General features: G+C 56.1%; 10 protein-coding genes across 11 annotated transcripts; 7 read left to right on the plus strand and 3 right to left on the minus strand.

Annotated features, from left to right (window-relative positions):
* Positions 1-2,264: 2,264 nt before the first annotated feature.
* KRP23_1243 (uncharacterized protein) lies at positions 2,265-3,444 on the plus strand (the record flags this gene model as incomplete). The annotated part of the gene is made up of 2 exons (XM_067882912.1): positions 2,265-2,660; positions 3,199-3,444. The coding sequence occupies 2 exons, from the start codon at positions 2,265-2,267 to the stop codon at positions 3,442-3,444; spliced, it is 642 nt and encodes a 213-aa protein (XP_067751813.1).
* A 53-nt stretch (positions 3,445-3,497) lies between these two features.
* KRP23_1244 (Palmitoyltransferase ZDHHC14) lies at positions 3,498-4,489 on the minus strand (the record flags this gene model as incomplete). Its single annotated transcript, XM_067882923.1, has 2 exons — positions 3,498-4,169; positions 4,238-4,489. 2 exons carry the CDS (start codon positions 4,487-4,489, stop codon positions 3,498-3,500), a joined length of 924 nt encoding a protein of 307 aa, XP_067751814.1.
* Positions 4,490-4,650: 161 nt separating this feature from the next.
* KRP23_1245 (Poly(A)-specific ribonuclease PARN) lies at positions 4,651-6,474 on the minus strand (the record flags this gene model as incomplete). The annotated part of the gene is made up of 1 exon (XM_067882936.1): positions 4,651-6,474. One exon carries the CDS (start codon positions 6,472-6,474, stop codon positions 4,651-4,653), a length of 1,824 nt encoding a protein of 607 aa, XP_067751815.1.
* A 151-nt stretch (positions 6,475-6,625) lies between these two features.
* Positions 6,626-7,060, plus strand: KRP23_1246 (uncharacterized protein; the record flags this gene model as incomplete). The annotated part of the gene is made up of 2 exons (XM_067882947.1): positions 6,626-6,841; positions 6,902-7,060. 2 exons carry the CDS (start codon positions 6,626-6,628, stop codon positions 7,058-7,060), a joined length of 375 nt encoding a protein of 124 aa, XP_067751816.1.
* A 146-nt stretch (positions 7,061-7,206) lies between these two features.
* On the minus strand, positions 7,207-9,239 carry KRP23_1247 (Splicing factor 3B subunit 2; the record flags this gene model as incomplete). The annotated part of the gene is made up of 7 exons (XM_067882958.1): positions 7,207-7,434; positions 7,503-7,560; positions 7,629-7,812; positions 7,883-7,931; positions 8,001-8,304; positions 8,378-8,886; positions 8,958-9,239. The coding sequence occupies 7 exons, from the start codon at positions 9,237-9,239 to the stop codon at positions 7,207-7,209; spliced, it is 1,614 nt and encodes a 537-aa protein (XP_067751817.1).
* A 196-nt stretch (positions 9,240-9,435) lies between these two features.
* On the plus strand, positions 9,436-10,284 carry KRP23_1248 (uncharacterized protein; the record flags this gene model as incomplete). Its single annotated transcript, XM_067882969.1, has 2 exons — positions 9,436-9,490; positions 9,572-10,284. 2 exons carry the CDS (start codon positions 9,436-9,438, stop codon positions 10,282-10,284), a joined length of 768 nt encoding a protein of 255 aa, XP_067751818.1.
* Positions 10,285-10,996: 712 nt separating this feature from the next.
* KRP23_1249 (uncharacterized protein) lies at positions 10,997-12,445 on the plus strand (the record flags this gene model as incomplete). Its single annotated transcript, XM_067882980.1, has 4 exons — positions 10,997-11,386; positions 11,464-11,733; positions 11,805-12,368; positions 12,422-12,445. 4 exons carry the CDS (start codon positions 10,997-10,999, stop codon positions 12,443-12,445), a joined length of 1,248 nt encoding a protein of 415 aa, XP_067751819.1.
* Positions 12,446-13,346: 901 nt separating this feature from the next.
* KRP23_1250 (uncharacterized protein) lies at positions 13,347-13,868 on the plus strand (the record flags this gene model as incomplete). Its single annotated transcript, XM_067882991.1, has 1 exon — positions 13,347-13,868. One exon carries the CDS (start codon positions 13,347-13,349, stop codon positions 13,866-13,868), a length of 522 nt encoding a protein of 173 aa, XP_067751820.1.
* Positions 13,869-14,368: 500 nt separating this feature from the next.
* On the plus strand, positions 14,369-15,652 carry KRP23_1251 (Isocitrate dehydrogenase [NADP], mitochondrial; the record flags this gene model as incomplete). 2 transcript variants are annotated; one of them, XM_067883002.1, is made up of 1 exon in its annotated part: positions 14,369-15,652. In XM_067883002.1, one exon carries the CDS (start codon positions 14,369-14,371, stop codon positions 15,650-15,652), a length of 1,284 nt encoding a protein of 427 aa, XP_067751821.1. The 2 variants fall into 2 exon arrangements, with proteins under 2 accessions (XP_067751821.1, XP_067751822.1); XM_067883003.1 differs by having other exon boundaries at positions 14,966-15,652.
* A 729-nt stretch (positions 15,653-16,381) lies between these two features.
* On the plus strand, positions 16,382-18,045 carry KRP23_1252 (uncharacterized protein; the record flags this gene model as incomplete). Its single annotated transcript, XM_067883015.1, has 2 exons — positions 16,382-17,911; positions 17,968-18,045. 2 exons carry the CDS (start codon positions 16,382-16,384, stop codon positions 18,043-18,045), a joined length of 1,608 nt encoding a protein of 535 aa, XP_067751823.1.
* Between the last annotated feature and the right edge of the window lie 192 nt (positions 18,046-18,237).

Genomic DNA, 18,237 nt, shown 5'->3' on the forward strand with positions numbered 1-18,237 from the left:
TGCCTTCAGGATCACCAACTTGCTCCAAAAACGCTTATTCTATATCATCATCCGTATATTCACTGTTAAGTGCACACTCATTCACATCATCGTCCGTATACAAGTGATTGTGCTGCTTGTAGAAGGCAAACACATTGTTGACTTGCTGCTTCCTTATGCGGTGCATTTTGCGTACGTGACAGGCTTGTGGAGACGTAAACTCGCCCACCAAGACGACTCGAAACCACACAACGTCGTTCATCATTCGTGGTAGCAAACAAACCGGTGGTCCCGGCACACAATCAAACGCAATGCAATGCGAACGAATGCACCGATGCCTACCACCTCGCACCACTCGCGTCATCGCTGCAATATGCACGAGCTGAGTCATTAGCCGTTCAGGAATCGTCAACCCGCGCAAGTCTCTCGAAAGACATCCCACAAAAAAACCATTACCAATTTCAAACTTGGGCAGTTTTCCCTGTTGAATCGATCTGTCACATTCATTGCAAGCCGTCATCCACGAACGAAGCGAACAATCACCATCACGGTAGCTCTGTATTCCACGAGGTAATAACGAAGTTCCCGCTAGCTTAGTCAAATGAATCGGCGGTCGGTACATATCGACGAGCATCTGTGGAATATCTGTCGTGTCAACAGTAAGCTGCTGTTGCATATTCCGGAGGTAGCTGAAATCCGTGTCCTCCACCCGCTGTGTGTCCTGGCGAAGCACAAGGCGGTCACACGAAACGCACACACATTCATCAAGGCCTTCCGCTCCTAGCGATTCGCGAAGCCTCGCCAAGCATTCAGCGCGCTCGTCCGCACCGAGTTCGTTATCGAATAAATCGTCCTGCACATCATCGTCGCCTGCTTGTCGAGTTCGATCCCTGCACCGCCGCTGCCTGCTGCGCTGCAATTCCTTCTACTTCTGATTGCTGAAATGAGGTCGAAGATCAGCACCGACTTCGTGACGTTGTACCCTCATGGCTGCTTCCTGCTTCCTTTTCCTCAATCGACGCACCCTGGTGCGATTCATCTCTTTCTTTCTCTCCACATCCAAGAAAGCTAAAAGGTCACCGTCATCTTCTGTTGTATGCCCACCGTCCTGGTTCATCACCGCTTCAGTACTATGCGTCTTGTCCGGAACACCTTGTGCTCCTCTAGTGCGTTGAAATGCCGACCAGCATTCTCGAAACACAGCTGCTATATCCTGAGCAGCCTCCGTGTCATCGTTCGCAGCACAACCAGAGCCGTCCGAGATACCTCCGAAATCCAAGCCGTCGACAGCGACTGCATCCCCTGCATTCCCTGCATTTCCTGCCCGCTTTCGTACAGCAAGGCAGCGCTTCTGGTTCCACCGGTGATGCTCACGCAGACGTTCTTCGTCCAAGCGCCGGAGTAGATCGCAGCCATCATCCTCGCTGCTCGAATCAATGCCCCAAAGTTTCCTCTTGCTGTCGCCGTCGTTCATCTGTCAACCGCACAGCAAATTGGTGAATGAGAACGAGGTTGGTCCACGCAAGGCTCGTCATGCCTCGTTAATAACATAATGGGACACATTCACCACCTGTGCGACTCGGCGGAGGATCCATTTCCGATTGGCTCCTCGTCCTTGCCCCCACTCTGCTTAACGGTACGTCAATAAAACAACGGGACTCACGTGTTTTCATGTGAGGATTCGAGGAAGACTTCGAGCCCAACTAGCTGCTTGGTCTTGCTTGGCCTTGGTGTTGACACGCTTGCTGTATTGCCATTCTCAGGTTGGACAGCTTACCTACCTTTTATTTGCCTAGCAAGGCCGACAAACCGATCCGAGAGTTGACCGTCTCAGGAGGGCGATGCTGGCAAACTTCCAGCTCTCGCATCTTGATAGACGATTTCAACCTATCAATCAAATTCTAAAATTTCAAAAACATGATCTAAACTTTCCAAAACCCGTGGTTATGTCGAGCCGACCTCCGATCCTCCACGTTGCTGTTTAAATGGCTCGGAATGTCGCAAAGTGGGCAACTTATCCTGCAGTGTAGGATAAGTTGCCCACTTTGCGACATTCCGAGCCATTTAAACAGCAACGTGGAGGATCCGACTTTCCGAACCCATTTAGTGGATTTGAAAGACTTATTCCACAAAAAGTTGGGCTAGAGCCCGCACACGTCACAGATTATGTCCGCCACACTATCCTCCTCACCACTCATTTCTATTGGCCCAAAAACGAGCCACTGTAGCTGCTCGGTGGCCACCACTCCGCTGCTCATTATTCACTCGGTCATTGCCCGTGTATCATGGCGTTCTGGGGCTGCAAGGTGACGGAGACGAAGGCGGCAATCGTAGAGGTGCCCGAGGGCTTCGTGCTCAACGTGTGCAATGCCACGAGCAGCGCGTCTAATCCCACGGACGCGCAGCTGGCACTCGGCCTCGAGACGCAGCAGCTCGATGGCAAAGCCTGGAAGGGTGCAGTGGCTCACCTGGGAGGTGCCAGCCAGCCACTACAGGTGAAGCTGGACCTGGTCTTCGGCCACAAGGTCAAGTTCTACGTGGCCAACGGCTCAGGTGCCGTAAACCTCACGGGATACTTCCAGCCTGGCCCTGTCTTCGAGGAAGAGGCGCCCAAGGAGGAGACCAAGAAGAGCAAGAAACGTTCTCGGGAGGACAAGAAGCCGGTGAAGAGCTGGGATGAGGTGCGTTGAATTCATTGTGTGGGAAATTTATCATGTCCCCATCTGTAAATTACCCCCGAGGTCTTTGTCTCGATACCTCGGGGGTCCAGACCAGATGGGATAGGAAAGTGTATGCTTTCATGGCGAGAGTTCTTCTCGTCTTAATACTCGCGCATGGTCCTTAAGGCTGTCTCCGTGTGGGCGTAGGGTGGGGGCTGTGGCTGCCTCATTTGTGCTGGATGCGGCTGTGATCCGACGCTATCTGCTCTCGGTGTCCATGATCTTTGCTCCTAACTGCTTGTCGGAAACGATGGCGGGAGGAGTGGAGTCAGGGGCGCGTTAACGGGAGCGGTGGCGTTCGGGGAAGGTTTGCTCCGGCGAGGTGGCAATTTAAGCGGCACCTGCCTATTGCGTTCGTAAAAGGCTCTTGTGGTCTTTCCCGTCGGAATCATACGAGTCATAACTGTGCAACATCCATGTCAATGCGTGTTCTGCATGTGATGAGCTGTGGAAGTAGGAATTGTTATTCTGACATTTGGTCTGCTGTTTTGTTTTTCAGGTCTCGTCCAGTGATTCCGAGGACGTGCAGGAGAAGAAGGTCAAACCCACCGCTGCACCTGCCAAGAAGGAGGAACAGAAGAAACCCAAGTTGGCTGAGACGTCTGCTAAGAAGATAGAGCTGAAGAAGCCCAAGCAGACTGAAGCTGCTCCTTCAAACGGTGCTTCCCCGACTGGTACGTCGCAGAAGAAGAAGCGCAAGAAAAGCAAACAGAAGAAGCTGGCTGCCGACGGCGAGACCAAGTAACAACGTAATATATTAGAAGGCAACAAGCACTTCACCTGTCAGCTGCTCGTGTTCTAGTTCTGCGTCGGCGTATCGGTCAGAGCCCACGCTCCAGACGCTGTTCGATGTAGCGTCTGCACCACTGCGTGGCCCCAATCGACACTCGTGATGGCCACGAACAGCACAAAGGTCACGTAGACGACCCACGACACGTTGAACATCTTGAAGGCGTGCATGTTGCCTCGGCCAATGCACTTGCCCATCCACGGACAATGGTGGTCGTATCCAGCAACGCACACCCCGCAGTCCTCGCAATGGCCTGTGGAACGATCCTGCTCGATGCCGCAGATATCGCAGAACCGACGTCGTGACGGACGTCTCCGAGGCTCGTCAAGAGGAGCTGCCTGCACCTCCATCACCCCTTCCGCTGGAATAGGAAGCTGTCCAGCTTCCAACTCGGCCACTTCACTCTCGCCTTCCGTCTGCGCCGTCTCCTTCTGGGGACGGACGATACCTGGGTCTGTGCACGTTGTCTGAAACAGATAGTAGAGCGTCATGCTGCAGAGTCCGAACGTGATCAACGTGTCGTACCAAGGCATGATCGCCACGTGCTGAGAGAGGAACATGCTCGTAGATACGAGGACGATACCCAGCGTCACCAATACCCCGATCCAGTGAGGGCCGACAATCACCAGCTTTGTGTCCATGCTGCCATCAGCAGCCGCCACACGTCGTTCATGCAGAATCTGCAGCAGCATAAGCGTCACGTTACACTTGCACCATCCAAACTCCTTCACCACTGTAGCCCACTCACGTAGCAGTGTCCGAGCCGCCTCAGCTTACAGCAGCAGAGACACGAGAGCGGGTCGGTGGTCCCCAGGGGCTGCCCAGCCAGCAGCAGCGCGTCTTCGTCGTCTTCGCCGGCACGGACCTTGTCCAGGCGCTCCCGCAGTCGCTGCACCTCCGCGCGCTTGGCCTCGCACTTGTTGCGAGCAGAGGAGGCCGAGGCTGCAGCTGCAGTTGCTGCGTGCACGCCGCGGGGCTCACTGTCGCTCTCGATGCTCATGGGGAGCTCAACGGTTTTTCTGACGTGAACGGCCACAAATGCGATGAATGGTCGGTGCGGAGAGCGTCCACCCCAAGAAGGTCTCTATTGCTACAGCGCTCGCTCGCTCTTGGCAGCAGCTTACAGGTCAGACAAAACTTCCTTCTCCTCTAGCTACGGATCTATGAAATGGTGCAGCGATTCCACGCGGACGGAGCTTCCGTGGCATCGGAGCTGACTGCGGGGGCAGTCTCGCCACTTCCCCGGGCTGCACTGATCTTCTCGAAGAGCTTGCGGTCGGCCTCCTCCTTCTCCAGTCGGCTCTTCTCGGCTGTAGCAGCCACGTGCTCGTCGTATGTGGTGATGCTGACGCCCAGCTCAGCCTTGGTCTCGTCGTTCACCGCCTCAGCAGGCTCCGTGAGCACCACGAAGGCGTCCTGGTCGCTGTCGCGCACGATACGTTGCACCTTGGACGACTTGAACACGTCCTCCATACGCACGTGCTGGATCCTTCGCTTCGTGGTGCTGCTCACGTGGTACACGCGACCGCGGTCGATCGTCTGCGAGACGTTGCCCAGGTCCAGGAAGCTCTGGTCCGAGATCATCAGGTTCAGCTGGTTCTTGAAGCTCTCCATCTCCTCTAGACGCACTTTAAGGCGCGCAGAGCTTCCTTCCTTCGGCACCAACTGGTCCGGCAGCTCTCCCTTGGCGTCGTGAGCCAGCAGACCCAGGAAGCACACAGCCGTCATGAACGCATCGAAGCCGGCCTCGTGGCACAGCGAGCTTTCGTTGCCGTCGGCCTCTGCCTTGAGCGCCTGGCGGTACGTGTCGAAGCGCTCGTCGCTGGGAATCAAACTCTCGGGCTCCGGCTTGACGTTCTCACGCATGTACTCGAACAGCGACGACAGGCCCGTGGATTTCAGTTTGTCCCCCAGCGGGGAGCGCAGCGTCACGTGCTTGGTGTCGTAGATGACGGGGAACAGCTCGAGCAACTGCGTCTTGAAGTCAGCCAGCGTCTCCGGGAGCGGCTTGTAGAACTGGTGGAAGACATACACAAAGTCGAGCAGTGCGTTGTGGCCGACAACCGGCAGCTTGCTCTCACTCAACACTTCAATCACCTTGGAGAAGCCGATCGCCTCGTCCATCTCGCGCTTCATCTCCCGCACCTTGCCAGCAATGAGCTCCTCCTTAATTTTCTTGGACACGTACGACACTTCCACACCTCCATCAACGCCCTCCGAGTACAGGTAGCTCGCCTTGGCGCGCGCAGTCTCGTGCACAACCATCGAGTAGAAGGAGTTTCTCGTGGGCACCAGCAGCTTCTCGCCCTTTTTGGCGCCGCCGCTAATCCACTGGTCCAGTTGCTCCTTCACGTCCTTCTGGAACGCCACGCCGTCGTCCGAGAGCTGCAAGTTCTTGTTCACCCTCGTGAGGCCATCGATGCGTCGCTGCAGACGCTTCTTCATCACCGACGTCTTAGACAAGTTGACGAACGGGATGCCGTCGCCAATGAACTTGTTGAAGTCGAAGCCGTGCTCCGACAGGAACTGCAGACTCGAAGCTTGACACAGGAAACGCTCGTCCAGAGAGCCGTAGGGCCGCGGAAACACGTAGAAGTTCCACGTCTTGATGTGGAACTGGTCCTTCTGGTCCAAGTGCACGGTCGACAGCCCGAACTGCGTGATGAGGAAGCTCTCGCCCGCGCGCTTGACCTTGCGGTAGCGTTGCTCCAGCGTGTCCAGGTACTGCTCACGCTCGAACTCATTGGGCGAGAGGCCTGTGAACTCCGTGTCGATGGCCACGAAGCGGCACGTGGGCAGCTGGAGGTCCTTCTGCAGGTCGCTCAGGCACTGGGCGAAGTTGTGGCGCGCCACGTTCATCTCGTCCGACGTGGTGTTGGCTGTTGCTACTTCTGGTGCAGAAGCTTCGAGGGAGGCGGCACTGAAGCGGCGGGGGCGGACGAGGAGCAGCGAGCGGCGGAGCGACGACTGGGAGATACGCAGCATCCGGTGGGTGGCCACTAAAGCGTCAATAGCACAATGGTAACCGCTCTGTACACTAATCACACATCATATTAATGTAGGTTACGCAGTAGACCTGTCTAATAGCGTGTCGACGAGCAAGACCTTCACTACAGCATATGACTCACTCTTCACTATGGAGACCAAGGCGACGAGCGTCAAGGACTTGAGCGACGACGAGGTGTACGAGCTCGTGTACCAGCTCAAGCAGTGCAACGAGAGCGACCCGGCGGAGACTCGACGGCTGCTGCAGGACCACCCAGAGCTGGCGCGCGCGATCCTCCAGGGGCAGCTGCGTCTCGGCCTGATCAAGGAGCGCACAGCGTCGGGACCTGCGCCTGCCAATGCCATTGTAAGGGCTGCAACTGTAGTGGGATACGGTGCAATTTTACTCACTTTGTGTCGTCTACAGGGCGTGTCGAATGACCTGATGGAGAAGCTGGACAGGGAGCAGCAGGAGCTGCTGGAGCAGGTGCAGAACCTGGCGCCCGAGATCATCCAGTCACTGCCGCCCGAGGAACGACGACAGATTATGGAGCTGCGCGAGGCCATGGGGCTCCCGCCTGCTTGAGCGCAGCTGTAGCTGCTTAGTTGCTATTTAACCGATCAGCTATCGGGGGAGCAGGACGTGACAAAAGATCAGTTGGGTTGGTTTAGATCGTGTGTTGTACGTTTTGCTGTCTACTGCAAGAGCTCGAGAGATGATGATACCTACACTTAGAATTTGAAATCCTTGAGCTTCTTGCTCTTCTCAGTCTTAGCCTTCTTCTTCTTCTTGGCTGCCTCCTCCTCATCTTCTGCAGGATCGGCAGATTCCGACTGAGGCGCGTCTTCGAAACGGCGACGAACCCGACCAGTCTCCGAGCGAGTGCCATTCGATTGGTCGGCCCCACCAGGTACAACGTAGGCGTGCCCTGAGCCGTAGAGTGACGTGCCAACTGATGTCTACATGGTGAAACAAGCCAATTAATATGGTTGCAAGGCAGGAGCAAAACTGTTGCGATGTCCCTCACCTCTTTCTGCTCGAGAACCGTGTAAAGCTGCTGTGGTACATCTGGTGTATCGGTTCCGCTGTTCCAGCAAACAATTAGGTTAGCGCGGGCGAACCAAAGCAACGAATACTCAGAGCATCAGCGTACCGAATGCCCTTGCGCAGATCCACGACACCAGGCGTGGTGAGGCCCGATGCGACACTGGAGATGCCGTCCGCAAGAGGGGTTTCCAGCCCAGTTGCATCCAAGCCTTCAGTCTCGGCATCGCCTTCCACAACACCCTCCGCCTCTTCCTCTTCTTCTTCGTTTTCTCCTTCTTCCTCCTCCTCTACTATAAAAACCGCACACACACCAGTGTAAGATAAAAATTCATAGCTCCAAGTACAAGTTGTTTCACGAACCTTCCTCCTCTTCCAGCTCTCCCCATCTCTCGCGATTGATTTCCTCACCCTGCAGCAAGATGTCTGTTAGCACGCCGTCTCAAACAAGAACATAATCAAAAAGCACCAGCAATTGTACCTGGTTCTCTGATTCGGGTGCCTTGCCGAAGACGTCACCATACAGTGGCTGGCCATTCTCGTCCACAGGCGGTTTACCCCAGCCACCTGGGTGGTAGCCAAAGCTTGCGCCCTCCGGAATGGGCGCATTCAGACCCGGAATTTTCAAGTTTGGGTAGGCTGGCGGGGGGCCATATCGCTGCACATTCAATAACCATGGAGGTGGCACGCCTTCCACCATACCGAGTGCTGCTTTAAGTTCATCAGAGAGCTGGCCAGGCACCTTAGCTTTCAGCTTCACCTCAAACTCCTTGCCTTCGTAGTAACTGCGAGCATGGCCAAGTATCCGGTTAGTCAGTGTCACAAAATCGCCTCAATCGTCAACTAGAGCACACGTACAGATCACCCAGCTGTGTGAGCCTGGGCTTCGTCTGGAAGCGGAAGAACGCGTCGTGCAGCACTTGGTAATCGATGTCCACCCGTCCCATCTTGGGCTGCATGCGATCTCTCGCACGCTGCTTGTTCTTCTTCTTGTCGTCGTCCTCCGCAACGGACTCTCTCACTTCAGCGATGCCTGTCTGAGCAATGAACTCGGGCAGTTTGAACGGCGGTTTCTCGATGCCACGCTTGCCCTGAAGGTACTTGCGCTTGTGACACCAATGATGCGGCACGGGCACCGTGTTGCGATACGACTTCAAATACACCAGCAGACGCGGATCGGCCGACGTGACGTCGTGTGCCTCCACCACGTCAGGATACACCACAAGCTGCTTGAGCTCCGCCACACTCAGCCGCTTGCTCTTCTTGCGCGCCTTCTTGGACAAAACCTGCTCGTCCTCCGTCTCGTTCGCGACTTGATCGTCGTCTTCTCCCTCATCCTTTGCTTTCTTCTCGTCGTCCTTTCCGTCCTGAAAATATACAGCAAAGAACTGTTAAGAATCCTGCAGGCAGGACGGGGATCCTGCAAGCCTGCACCCACCTCGTTGTCCGTTACGCCGCAAAGCTCCTCCGCCGACGAGAACTTGCCGAAAACGCGCATCATCTCCTCGAACGCCGGGTCGTCCTGCGGCAGCGCCAGCTCCTTGCTAAGGTCGGCGCTCACGTATTCCACCTCCACATCCGTCGGCTGCTCTGTCGACTGGACAGCACCATTGCTGCTGCTCGCGGGCTCAATCGAGACGCCATTGGCCACCGCCTGCTTCTGCGCACGCTTCTTGAGGCGCCGCCGCTGGTTCTTCGTCAGCCCCTTGTCGGCAGCCATGATGTCGCCTCGCCGCCGCTTTAGCTCCAAGCGCTTGCCTCCCCCAGGTATTATAGACGATGTGGTAGACACCAATATTAATCTCTAGACCGTGATTGGCTAGAACTTGATGCTTCAGAGCGATTGGCTGAAAATCGATTATCAGGTTCTGCATCTTGCGTTGCAGTGGTCGACGTCGGGCACTGAGAACCTGACGATGGAGTCCGCGGACGATGCGCTGGCGAAGGCCGTCTTCTTCCTGTCCACGACGGGTGCGCCGTAGCGCCGCAGTTAATTGCTATGTTGTATACTCGATAAATTACTCACTCGCTTCCGTGCATGACGACGAGCAGAGACCCGCAGCAAACTCTACCGTCTGCTTCAATATGGTTCCAAGTTCACGAAATGGGCGCTGATTCAGCAATGGGAGTTCGATGCAAGCACAAATCGTTGCAATCGTGACTCACAACAAGTGCCAGAAGTGATGACAGTAGAGAAGGAGAAGCAAGAGACGGACAGCTCAACATTTGACTGGAAGAGGAGGACGATCGCGTCACTGGACCGAGCGGAGCTGGTTTTCGGGGACGCCCGTAGGTTCTTCCGCTTTCTGCAGTTCCTGGAGATGGCGGACATGTATCGCCATGTTCGAGAACCCATGCGCGCGGTCCGAGTGCTGCGGCGACTGCGCATCCTGTGCTTCTTCTTCTTCTACCTCACAGAGAACTGCGTCGTGTTCTACACACGCGTGTTGGGCGTGTCGCCACGTGAGCCACTCATGAAGCGATTAAGACGCAGCTGCAACGGCTTCTGGTTGTTGAGTATTTTGCTGGCGTTCCCGCTGGACCACATGCTGCAGCGCGGTTCGATGCTTTCGACGGCCAAGAAGCTGCTGGATCTGCCCGTGGCCTCAGTGGGTTTCTCAGGGTCACGCGTGAGCGACGGGCTTTTCGGTGTAGTCGGCCTGGCATCTGCGCAAATTGGTCTGTGCACTTGCTGGACAGACACGATGGCCAAGTTTCAGCAGCAGCACCTGAAGCGGCTTGGAGCGACTCCTGACGTGGCGTAAATCAATTGCCATTCATCAACTGCATCGGAGTTTAGATCGTGCAGCCCGACAATACCCATCAGAGATGAAGCAGACCAGCATAATGACCAGACCATTATGTCTATGCTTCTAAATGTACAAAGTTCACAGGAAGGTTGGAAGGTAGAGTTGGACAGCTCTGCGTCTTGGTGAGCGATGTGTGGACTGCACTTGGCACGCGTGATAACTTAACAATCTTGGACGAGGCTACGTCCCCCCAAAGCTGCTGTACAGTTCAGTGCGCGGCGCTCACTTTACGCACGCGCTAAGCCGGACATTGACGTCCAGCAAATGGCTTCACTCCTGCTGTAGCCACTTGAGGTTTCTAACCTATCACGATCAGGTTCAATAGTCCGCGTCGAGCCAATGGCATGCGCCTTATTTAACTCCTGATTTTTTCCAATTCCTGCAGCTGGCGTGTCTCCATACAAACCCCCGTTGCAGCCTCTCCCCACAGACGAAGCTACAGAGCTCGGCACACCCGCTTCGGACGCCAAGAAAGGTCGACTTTAGGGGCGCCGTCGGGAGTCTACAACATCCAGAGCCATCGCGCACCGGAACGAGCCACGTCTCGTCTATCTATCGACGCCTCGCTCGGTTCTTACCGCCCAGAATTTGCTGCAGGACGTGCCAAGTTCTGGTGGTCTTTGAAGCTCTCTAGCTGTACAGACGCGTGGAAGAGCACCCACAGACCATGAAGAAGTCGCCCGTAGCAGCCATGAGTAACATCCGCGACGCGGTGCGCCGCAAGAGCGTGGGGCTGAGCTTCACGACCAACTTGAGCATCTTCAGCCGCAGCACCAGCTCCACGGGCAAGGACGACCGCTCAGAGCACGGCGGGGACGACGACTACAACGACGACTCTGAGAGCAGCCACTACAGCCGCTCCAGAAAGGACTCGACGCCCGGAGAGGATGATCCGGATGGCAGTCCGTCGCCCGCTGTGAGCTCCCGTCATTCGTATGTGGAGCCCCCCGAACCGCCGTTGCCGCCTCCCGGTGGACTACTAGAAGCGGCTACAAAGAACGTGCAGGGCAAGATGCAGACGCTCATGGAGACGTTCCACGAGGTCACAACGTCCCATGTACGTGGAAGCAGATCTTGCTTTCCCCGTAAATGGCTACAGCTCTAAACTCATTGATGGTCTGATATGATTTGTAGGACGACGAAACGATCCAATGCAGTGTCTTCTTGTCCAGGACGGCGCTGTTTTCGGACAGACTCGTGGTGTTTATCGGAGATAGCGATGGATCCCCGGCGGGTATTTGGAGTGCACGACTGTGCGTGCGGTCAGGCTCGGAGGGTGGCGGCATCTTCAAGGGCAGTTTGGGGTCCATGCTGCCGTATATTATGAAGGCGAAAGAGGACAAGCTGGGCATCGTACTGTTTGACGATATCTTCAAGGATTCAACGCGATCTGGGGAAATTGACGTGAGTATTGGTGATCGAGGTGATTGTCGCTATTGAGCCCTTGATTAATTTGGTTATTTTTTATTCTACAGATGAGGACTGCAGTGCAGCGATTCATGACTGGATGGCGTAACCACGTCCTGACCTCTCGCGCGACGCACGTATTCCTTGTGGGGTATCGGGATGGTGGCAAGCTGTTGGTGGAGGCCCTGCGGTCTCATATGACGGAGATGCAGCGCCACATTAGTGGAGTGGCTTTCGTGCAATCCACGCACCACATCTCGTCGGACGACCCTTATACGCTGCGGAAAATGATTGCTCAGTGGTGCATCGCGTACTTCTCATCACCGGAGGGTGTCCAGGCGCTTAAACGCATGAAGTCGAGAGAAACTCCGCTGGGCTGTGTAGTACTCTCGGGGGGTCGCGGTGAGTCAGACGTCGACTTGCTGCAGATTGTTGCCCCTTCGGTGTACGCAAGCTTCAAGGCAAGGTGGTCGGGATTCCGTGTGAAAAATGTAAATAGCGGCATGGAGAAGGCCTGTTACGTGTGCAAGGGCGCTTTCAACATGCGTCGTTGGCGCCGGCATTGCCGCACGTGTCAGAACCCATGCTGCGAAAAGTGCTCATCAGTAGAGAACACACGCCACGAGGGCCAGGTGCGTCTTTGTTTGACGTGCCGGGCGCTGCCTTCGCTCATTCACTGGTCCAGACCGCGCGCTGTTCGAACGGGTGAGAAGGAAAGCGTGTTTAGCGGATCCGCCAAGCCCGGCAAGATGTCAGTGAACGACTTCGAGCTCGTAACTGTCATTGGCCGCGGTGCGTGCGGTAAGGTGCTTCTGGTTCTGAAGAAGGACGGAGCGGATGCGGGCCACCTGTACGCAATGAAGGTGCTGAAGAAGGAATGGGTGATGAACAAGGATCTGGTCACGCAGACAATGGCAGAGCGCCGCATCTTGCAGGAGGCCGACCACCCGTACATCGTTCAGCTGAAGTATGCATTCCAGAACCAGGACAAACTCTACATGGTGATGGAGTACTACAGCGGTGGTTCCCTGCGCCAGGTGCTGCGGCGTCGTGGCCGATTCAGCATCAAGCGTGCGCGATTCTACTTGGCCGAGATTCTTCTCGCCATCGCGCACCTGCACTCGTCGAACATTCTGTACCGCGATTTGAAACTAGAAAACATCGTCATTACCGCGGACGGCAATGTTGCGTGCACAGACTTCGGCCTGTCAAAGGAGGAGATGGATGACGACGAGCGGACGAGCTCTTTTGTTGGCACTTGCGAGTACCTGGCGCCTGAGCTGATTATGAAGGAGGGCTACGGTAAGGCCGTGGACTGGTGGGCGCTCGGTATCTTGGCGTACGAGATGATTCAGGGCGACTCGCCATTCCGTCACAACGTGCCCACGATTCTGTTTGACAAGATTTTGAAGGAGGAGCCTGAGTTCAGCGACCGGTTCACTCCGGAAGCCCAGGATCTGATTATGAGTTTGCTAACAAAGGACCCCGAGAACCGTCTTGGCTGCGGCCCCGACGGCGTCGAGGAAATTAAACAGCACCCGTTCTTCGCCGAGATTGACTGGGATAAGCTACTGCGCATGGAGATGGAAGTGCCGCGTCCTCCGCATCGCATGGAAGACGTCACCGACGAAAGCCACCTGTCTCGTGCCATCGCCAAGATGCGCGAGGCGCGCGAGGAGATCATGCCGGACTCGCCGGTGTCGCTGCCGTCGTCTCCGTCCGAGCAGAAGCACTTTGACCGCTTCTCGTACCAGGGGCTTGGCGACTGGAAACCGGAGATGGCCGACATGGAGTTCGACGAAGAGACGGGCGATTTCAAGCAGGGCACCATTCACGAGGACGAGGAGTTCATGGAGGAGGACTACGCGGAAGAGTGTGGGGATGGCGACGGCGTGCCGCTGTCCCCAGGCTCCAAGGAGAACTCGATGACGTCTTCCAAGATGTCTCCGTCCAAGGCCAACGGCTCAGACACTCCGCCGGCCTCGAGCTCGGCTGCGTCGGCGTCACCGAGGAGTCCACAGAGCGTGGGCAGCCCCGGCAGTCCGCCCCCTGCGCCCATGAGTCCTGGAAGTCCAGTGGAGAGCTCTTCGCCATCCACGCCGATTGAGGAGCCGCAGTCCCAGATCATCTAGGGGCCCGCATGCAATGGTAGGAAAGGGAGAGGTACATACAGACGTGTGTGTGGATGTAAATGCATGACAAAGTTGCGAAAACCCGCGAGGGAAACGAGAGGCTGCTGCGCAATGCGCTGCACTGCTCTGTCCGGCAGTTAAACGCGTTGAAGTTCAACGGGGTAGGTGTAGCGTGGAGACATCCAATCAACTGTAATTAACCAATCATAGTACAAAAGGCAGTATCTACCGGTGATAGACTAAACTGGTATCAGTATACTTACTTTCTGTGAAAAAATCTCTAAGCATACTTATAGCGATTATCTCGAAAATGGTGTGACGTACTTTGTTGCTCGTAAAAGGGGGTGCGCATCACTTTCACTTGTCTCTATTATGGAGTCACGTGACCCCGTTGAGCAACCACCAAATCGGCGAGCGGCTGTCCAAAGCTCCCCTCTTGGCCCCAGCTCATTCCTCAATCCGAAGCAGAAGCCCCAGCGTCCTCTTCTTCACCTGTCGACATGTTCGCCAAGACTGTCCGCTCCATGGCCGCGCCCGCGCGCCGCGGCTTCGCCACGAGCCAGAAGATCAAGGTGCACAAGCCCATCGTGGAGCTGGACGGCGACGAGATGACGCGCGTCATCTGGTCGCAGATCAAGGACAAGTACATCCACCCGTACCTGGACCTGGACATCGAGTACTTCGACCTGGGCCTGCCGCACCGTGACGCCACGAACGACCAGGTGACGGTGGACGCCGCGCACGCCATCCAGGAGCACCACGTGGGCATCAAGTGCGCCACCATCACGCCCGACGAGCAGCGCGTCGAGGAGTTCAAGCTCAAGCAGATGTGGCGCTCGCCCAACGGCACGATCCGCAACATCCTCAACGGAACGGTCTTCCGCGAGCCCATCGTGATCTCCAACGTGCCGCGCCTTGTGCCTGGCTGGAAGAAGCCCATCGTCGTGGGCCGCCACGCCTTCGGCGACCAGTACAAGAGCACGGACTTTATCGCGCCCGGCCCGGGCAAGTTCGAGGTCGTGTACACGCCCGCGGACGGCAGTGACAAGACGACGCTCGAGGTGTACGACTTCAAGGGCCCCGGCGTCGGCCTCGCCATGTACAACACGGACGAGAGCATCTACGGCTTCGCCAAGTCGTGTCTGTCCTTCGCGCTGAGCAAGAACCAGGACCTGTACCTGTCCACCAAGAACACGATCCTCAAGAAGTACGACGGTCGCTTCAAGGACATCTTCGAGGAGGTGTACCAGAAGGAGTTCAAGGCCAAGTACGACGCCGCCGGCATCGCGTACACGCACCGCCTCATTGACGACATGGTCGCCCAGGCGCTGAAGAGCGACGGCGGCTTCGTGTGGGCCTGCAAGAACTACGACGGCGACGTGCAGTCGGACATTGTCGCCCAGGGCTACGGCTCGCTCGGTCTCATGACCAGCGTGCTGGTGGCACCCGATGGAAAGACGGTGGAGGCTGAGGCTGCCCACGGCACGGTCACGCGCCACTGGCGCCAGTACCAGCAGGGCAAGAAGACGAGCACCAACCCCATTGCCTCGATCTACGCCTGGACGCGTGGTCTCGCCCACCGCGGCAAGCTTGACGGCAACCAGGAGCTCATTGACTTCTCTCTGGGCCTTGAGGGTGCCGTGATCAAGACGGTGGAGGCTGGCCACATGACCAAGGACCTGGCCATCTGCGTCCACGGCTCCAACGTCACCCCGGACCACTACCTGTACACGGAAGACTTCATGGACAAGGTCAAGGAAACCTTCGACGCCACGCGCAACTAAGAGAGTGGGGGAGACATCCTGCTTGATAAGCTGGGCTCACTATCTACATATACACGCAGTTAGCCAGCTAGCTGGCGTGCGTTACAGCACGTCTGCTAACATTTTATCAGCTTCTCAAATACAGCAAAGCAATCCATCAGCAATCTGTGCTGTAATATTCCTCATTAAATGCTCGCTGCTAAAATTACCAGCTAGTTTTGTAGGAAGAGGATGGCGACACCTGTACCAGCTCGCAAAGCGAGTGTTCGGTCGGCCACGAATGTATCTGGGCAGGAAGCGTTGTTGCAACCAACTCGGGTATCTCTTCTGCAGCGTGGCCAGTGCAGGGAGCAGTATCTCCAGCAGCAGTTCATTGCCAAAGCTGCGGTCCATTCAGGTGGTAGTCGTCGAAATTTGCTGCGTCGCGTGAGCCCCAGGCGTCTCTCGGCTACAGCTTTTACGAGGTCAACGAGGAATTTGCTGGCAGCAGCAGACGACCACCTCGACGATATACTGAAAGGAGTCGCCGACTCGATCAATTCTCCGGACCACTTGCCGCAGGATGAAAAGGACACTCTGGTCCTCCAAGCAGCGCTGGGACTGTGGTTGCAGCGCCGGGAAGCACGAGGCTTTCGTCGATGGAAGGAAAGCACCTTGCTGCGGGTTGATTTGCCCGCACTGATCGCCGCGGGCGTCGATGTCCACGAAGAAGCTCGTCGATTGCTCCTGGCAGCTGAAACCAAGCGACGAATGCTGGTTAACGAGCGTCGAGCTCCTCACGACAGCCAAGATGACAAATGGATGGCAGCCGATTTCTCCTACGCCGAGTTGGACTTGCTGCTTGCCTGGGCGAGGCATACGCAGCCCAAAACGTGCCGAGGAGTTGACGACAGCAATTTGCGCGAGGCACTCCGCTACTTGCGCTTCAACCAGTACCAGGACGGTGAGGCAATTTTCTACCAAGGCGACAAGGGTGACGTATTTTACCTTGTCCTCGACGGCAGCGTCGGGATCTACGGCGCTAAACGCCCCCAACAGCAAACAGAGAAGCAGAAACGTAGGCAGAGCGTCATGTGCGGGGATAGTGCAGCCAGGAAACGCGGAAGTGTCAGCACCCGAGAGAAGCCCGACATGAACCTCATGGGTCCGCGCATGTTCACGTACCGCTCCGGCGAGAGTTTAGGCGAGACCGCTTTGTTCACGAATGCCGCCGTGCGTACAGCAACGGCCATCGCTTTCCGTGCTTCGACTGCTTCCAGTGCCGGATCCGTGTGTGAGCTTGGCGAACTGTCACGAGGAGTGTATTCGCGCACGCTGAAAAGGTTCCATCAACATTTTTTCACGCAGGCCCAGCGGGTCAACTTCACGCAGCGAGTATTTCTCTTCCGGGACTGGCCTCGACCTCGCGTAGTGGAGGTCGCTGAGGTGCTGGAGCTTCGGCGGATCAGTTTCGGCAGCGTGCTGCTCACCGAAGGGGCCTCGCCACTGTCACATTGCTTTTTCGTGCTAAGCGGGTCGGTGAATGTCACCACTCAGCTGGAGATCAATTCGAACGCTGAAGACTTGTCTTTAGTGACCTCGAGTGCTGCTGCCATGAAGAAATCTCGACATCGAGCGCAATTTAAGATCGAACTCCACACTGTCCGGGTCGGTGAAATTGTAGCGTTGGAAACTCTGCTTGAAGACGAAGATTCGACTGCTCGCGTTTCCTACACGGTAGTAGGAGGCTCAGCAGACGTCGAACTGTACGCCTTGAAACGCACTGATGGAAGAGCTTTTCTTGCGAGCAGCTCCATCAACATTGTGCACCAGGTTCGGTCCTTGTGCGCCTCCGAACGTGCTCAGCGGGAGGAACGAATCCAGGTTGCCCGACGAGCTCTCCGTGACCGTGAAACTATTAACAAGAAGCACCAGCTAGAGTTGGAAAACGAGGCATTTGAACTGGGACTCACAGAGAAGCAGCAGCTCCAACGGCAAAAGCAACAGGAACTTGAGGATCTCAACAAAATGTCAAGCCATGACACTTCACGAGGTCTTCTTGGCCTTCAGCGTCCATTCTTGTCACACCTAGATCCAGCCAAACTACTCGTCAGCGTTGACGAAATCAAACCATTAGCCACCGTGGACGATGCTCGAAACCGAGAAATTGAAGTTGACACATCACTAGGTGAAGTGGTGGCGCCACCAAAAATGCTCTCAACCCTCGTGAAGAACTTCATCGTTCGCGACTGGGACACACTTGAAGACGACTACGCACAGCGGTTGACGCTCCAGCTTCCTGTTCGCAGTCCCCTCTCGCCATTATTGAACCGTGCGCCTCCTTCCTTGACTTGTAGATCGGATACAATGCTATTGGCACAAGTGCACACCGCACGGCGAAGACGTCCACCCGCATCGATGTCAGCAAGACATGATGATGAACGACAGACACGAGACGCGCATATGCGCCAGCTCAGCATGAACTACGATGCCAAGATGCACTGGGATCCCGATAAGAAGAATTTCGTCTTGCAGACATCTCCAATGAGCCAAGTCAGAAGGCAACCGCTTCAACCGGGAAGCTTCAATGCTCTGAACTCCAATGATCCGTCCAGACAGGCCGAGGC

Source organism: Phytophthora ramorum, assembly GCF_020800215.1.
Source record: "Phytophthora ramorum isolate Pr-102 chromosome Unknown Phyram_PR-102_s0001, whole genome shotgun sequence".
NCBI lineage: Eukaryota > Oomycota > Peronosporomycetes > Peronosporales > Peronosporaceae > Phytophthora > Phytophthora ramorum.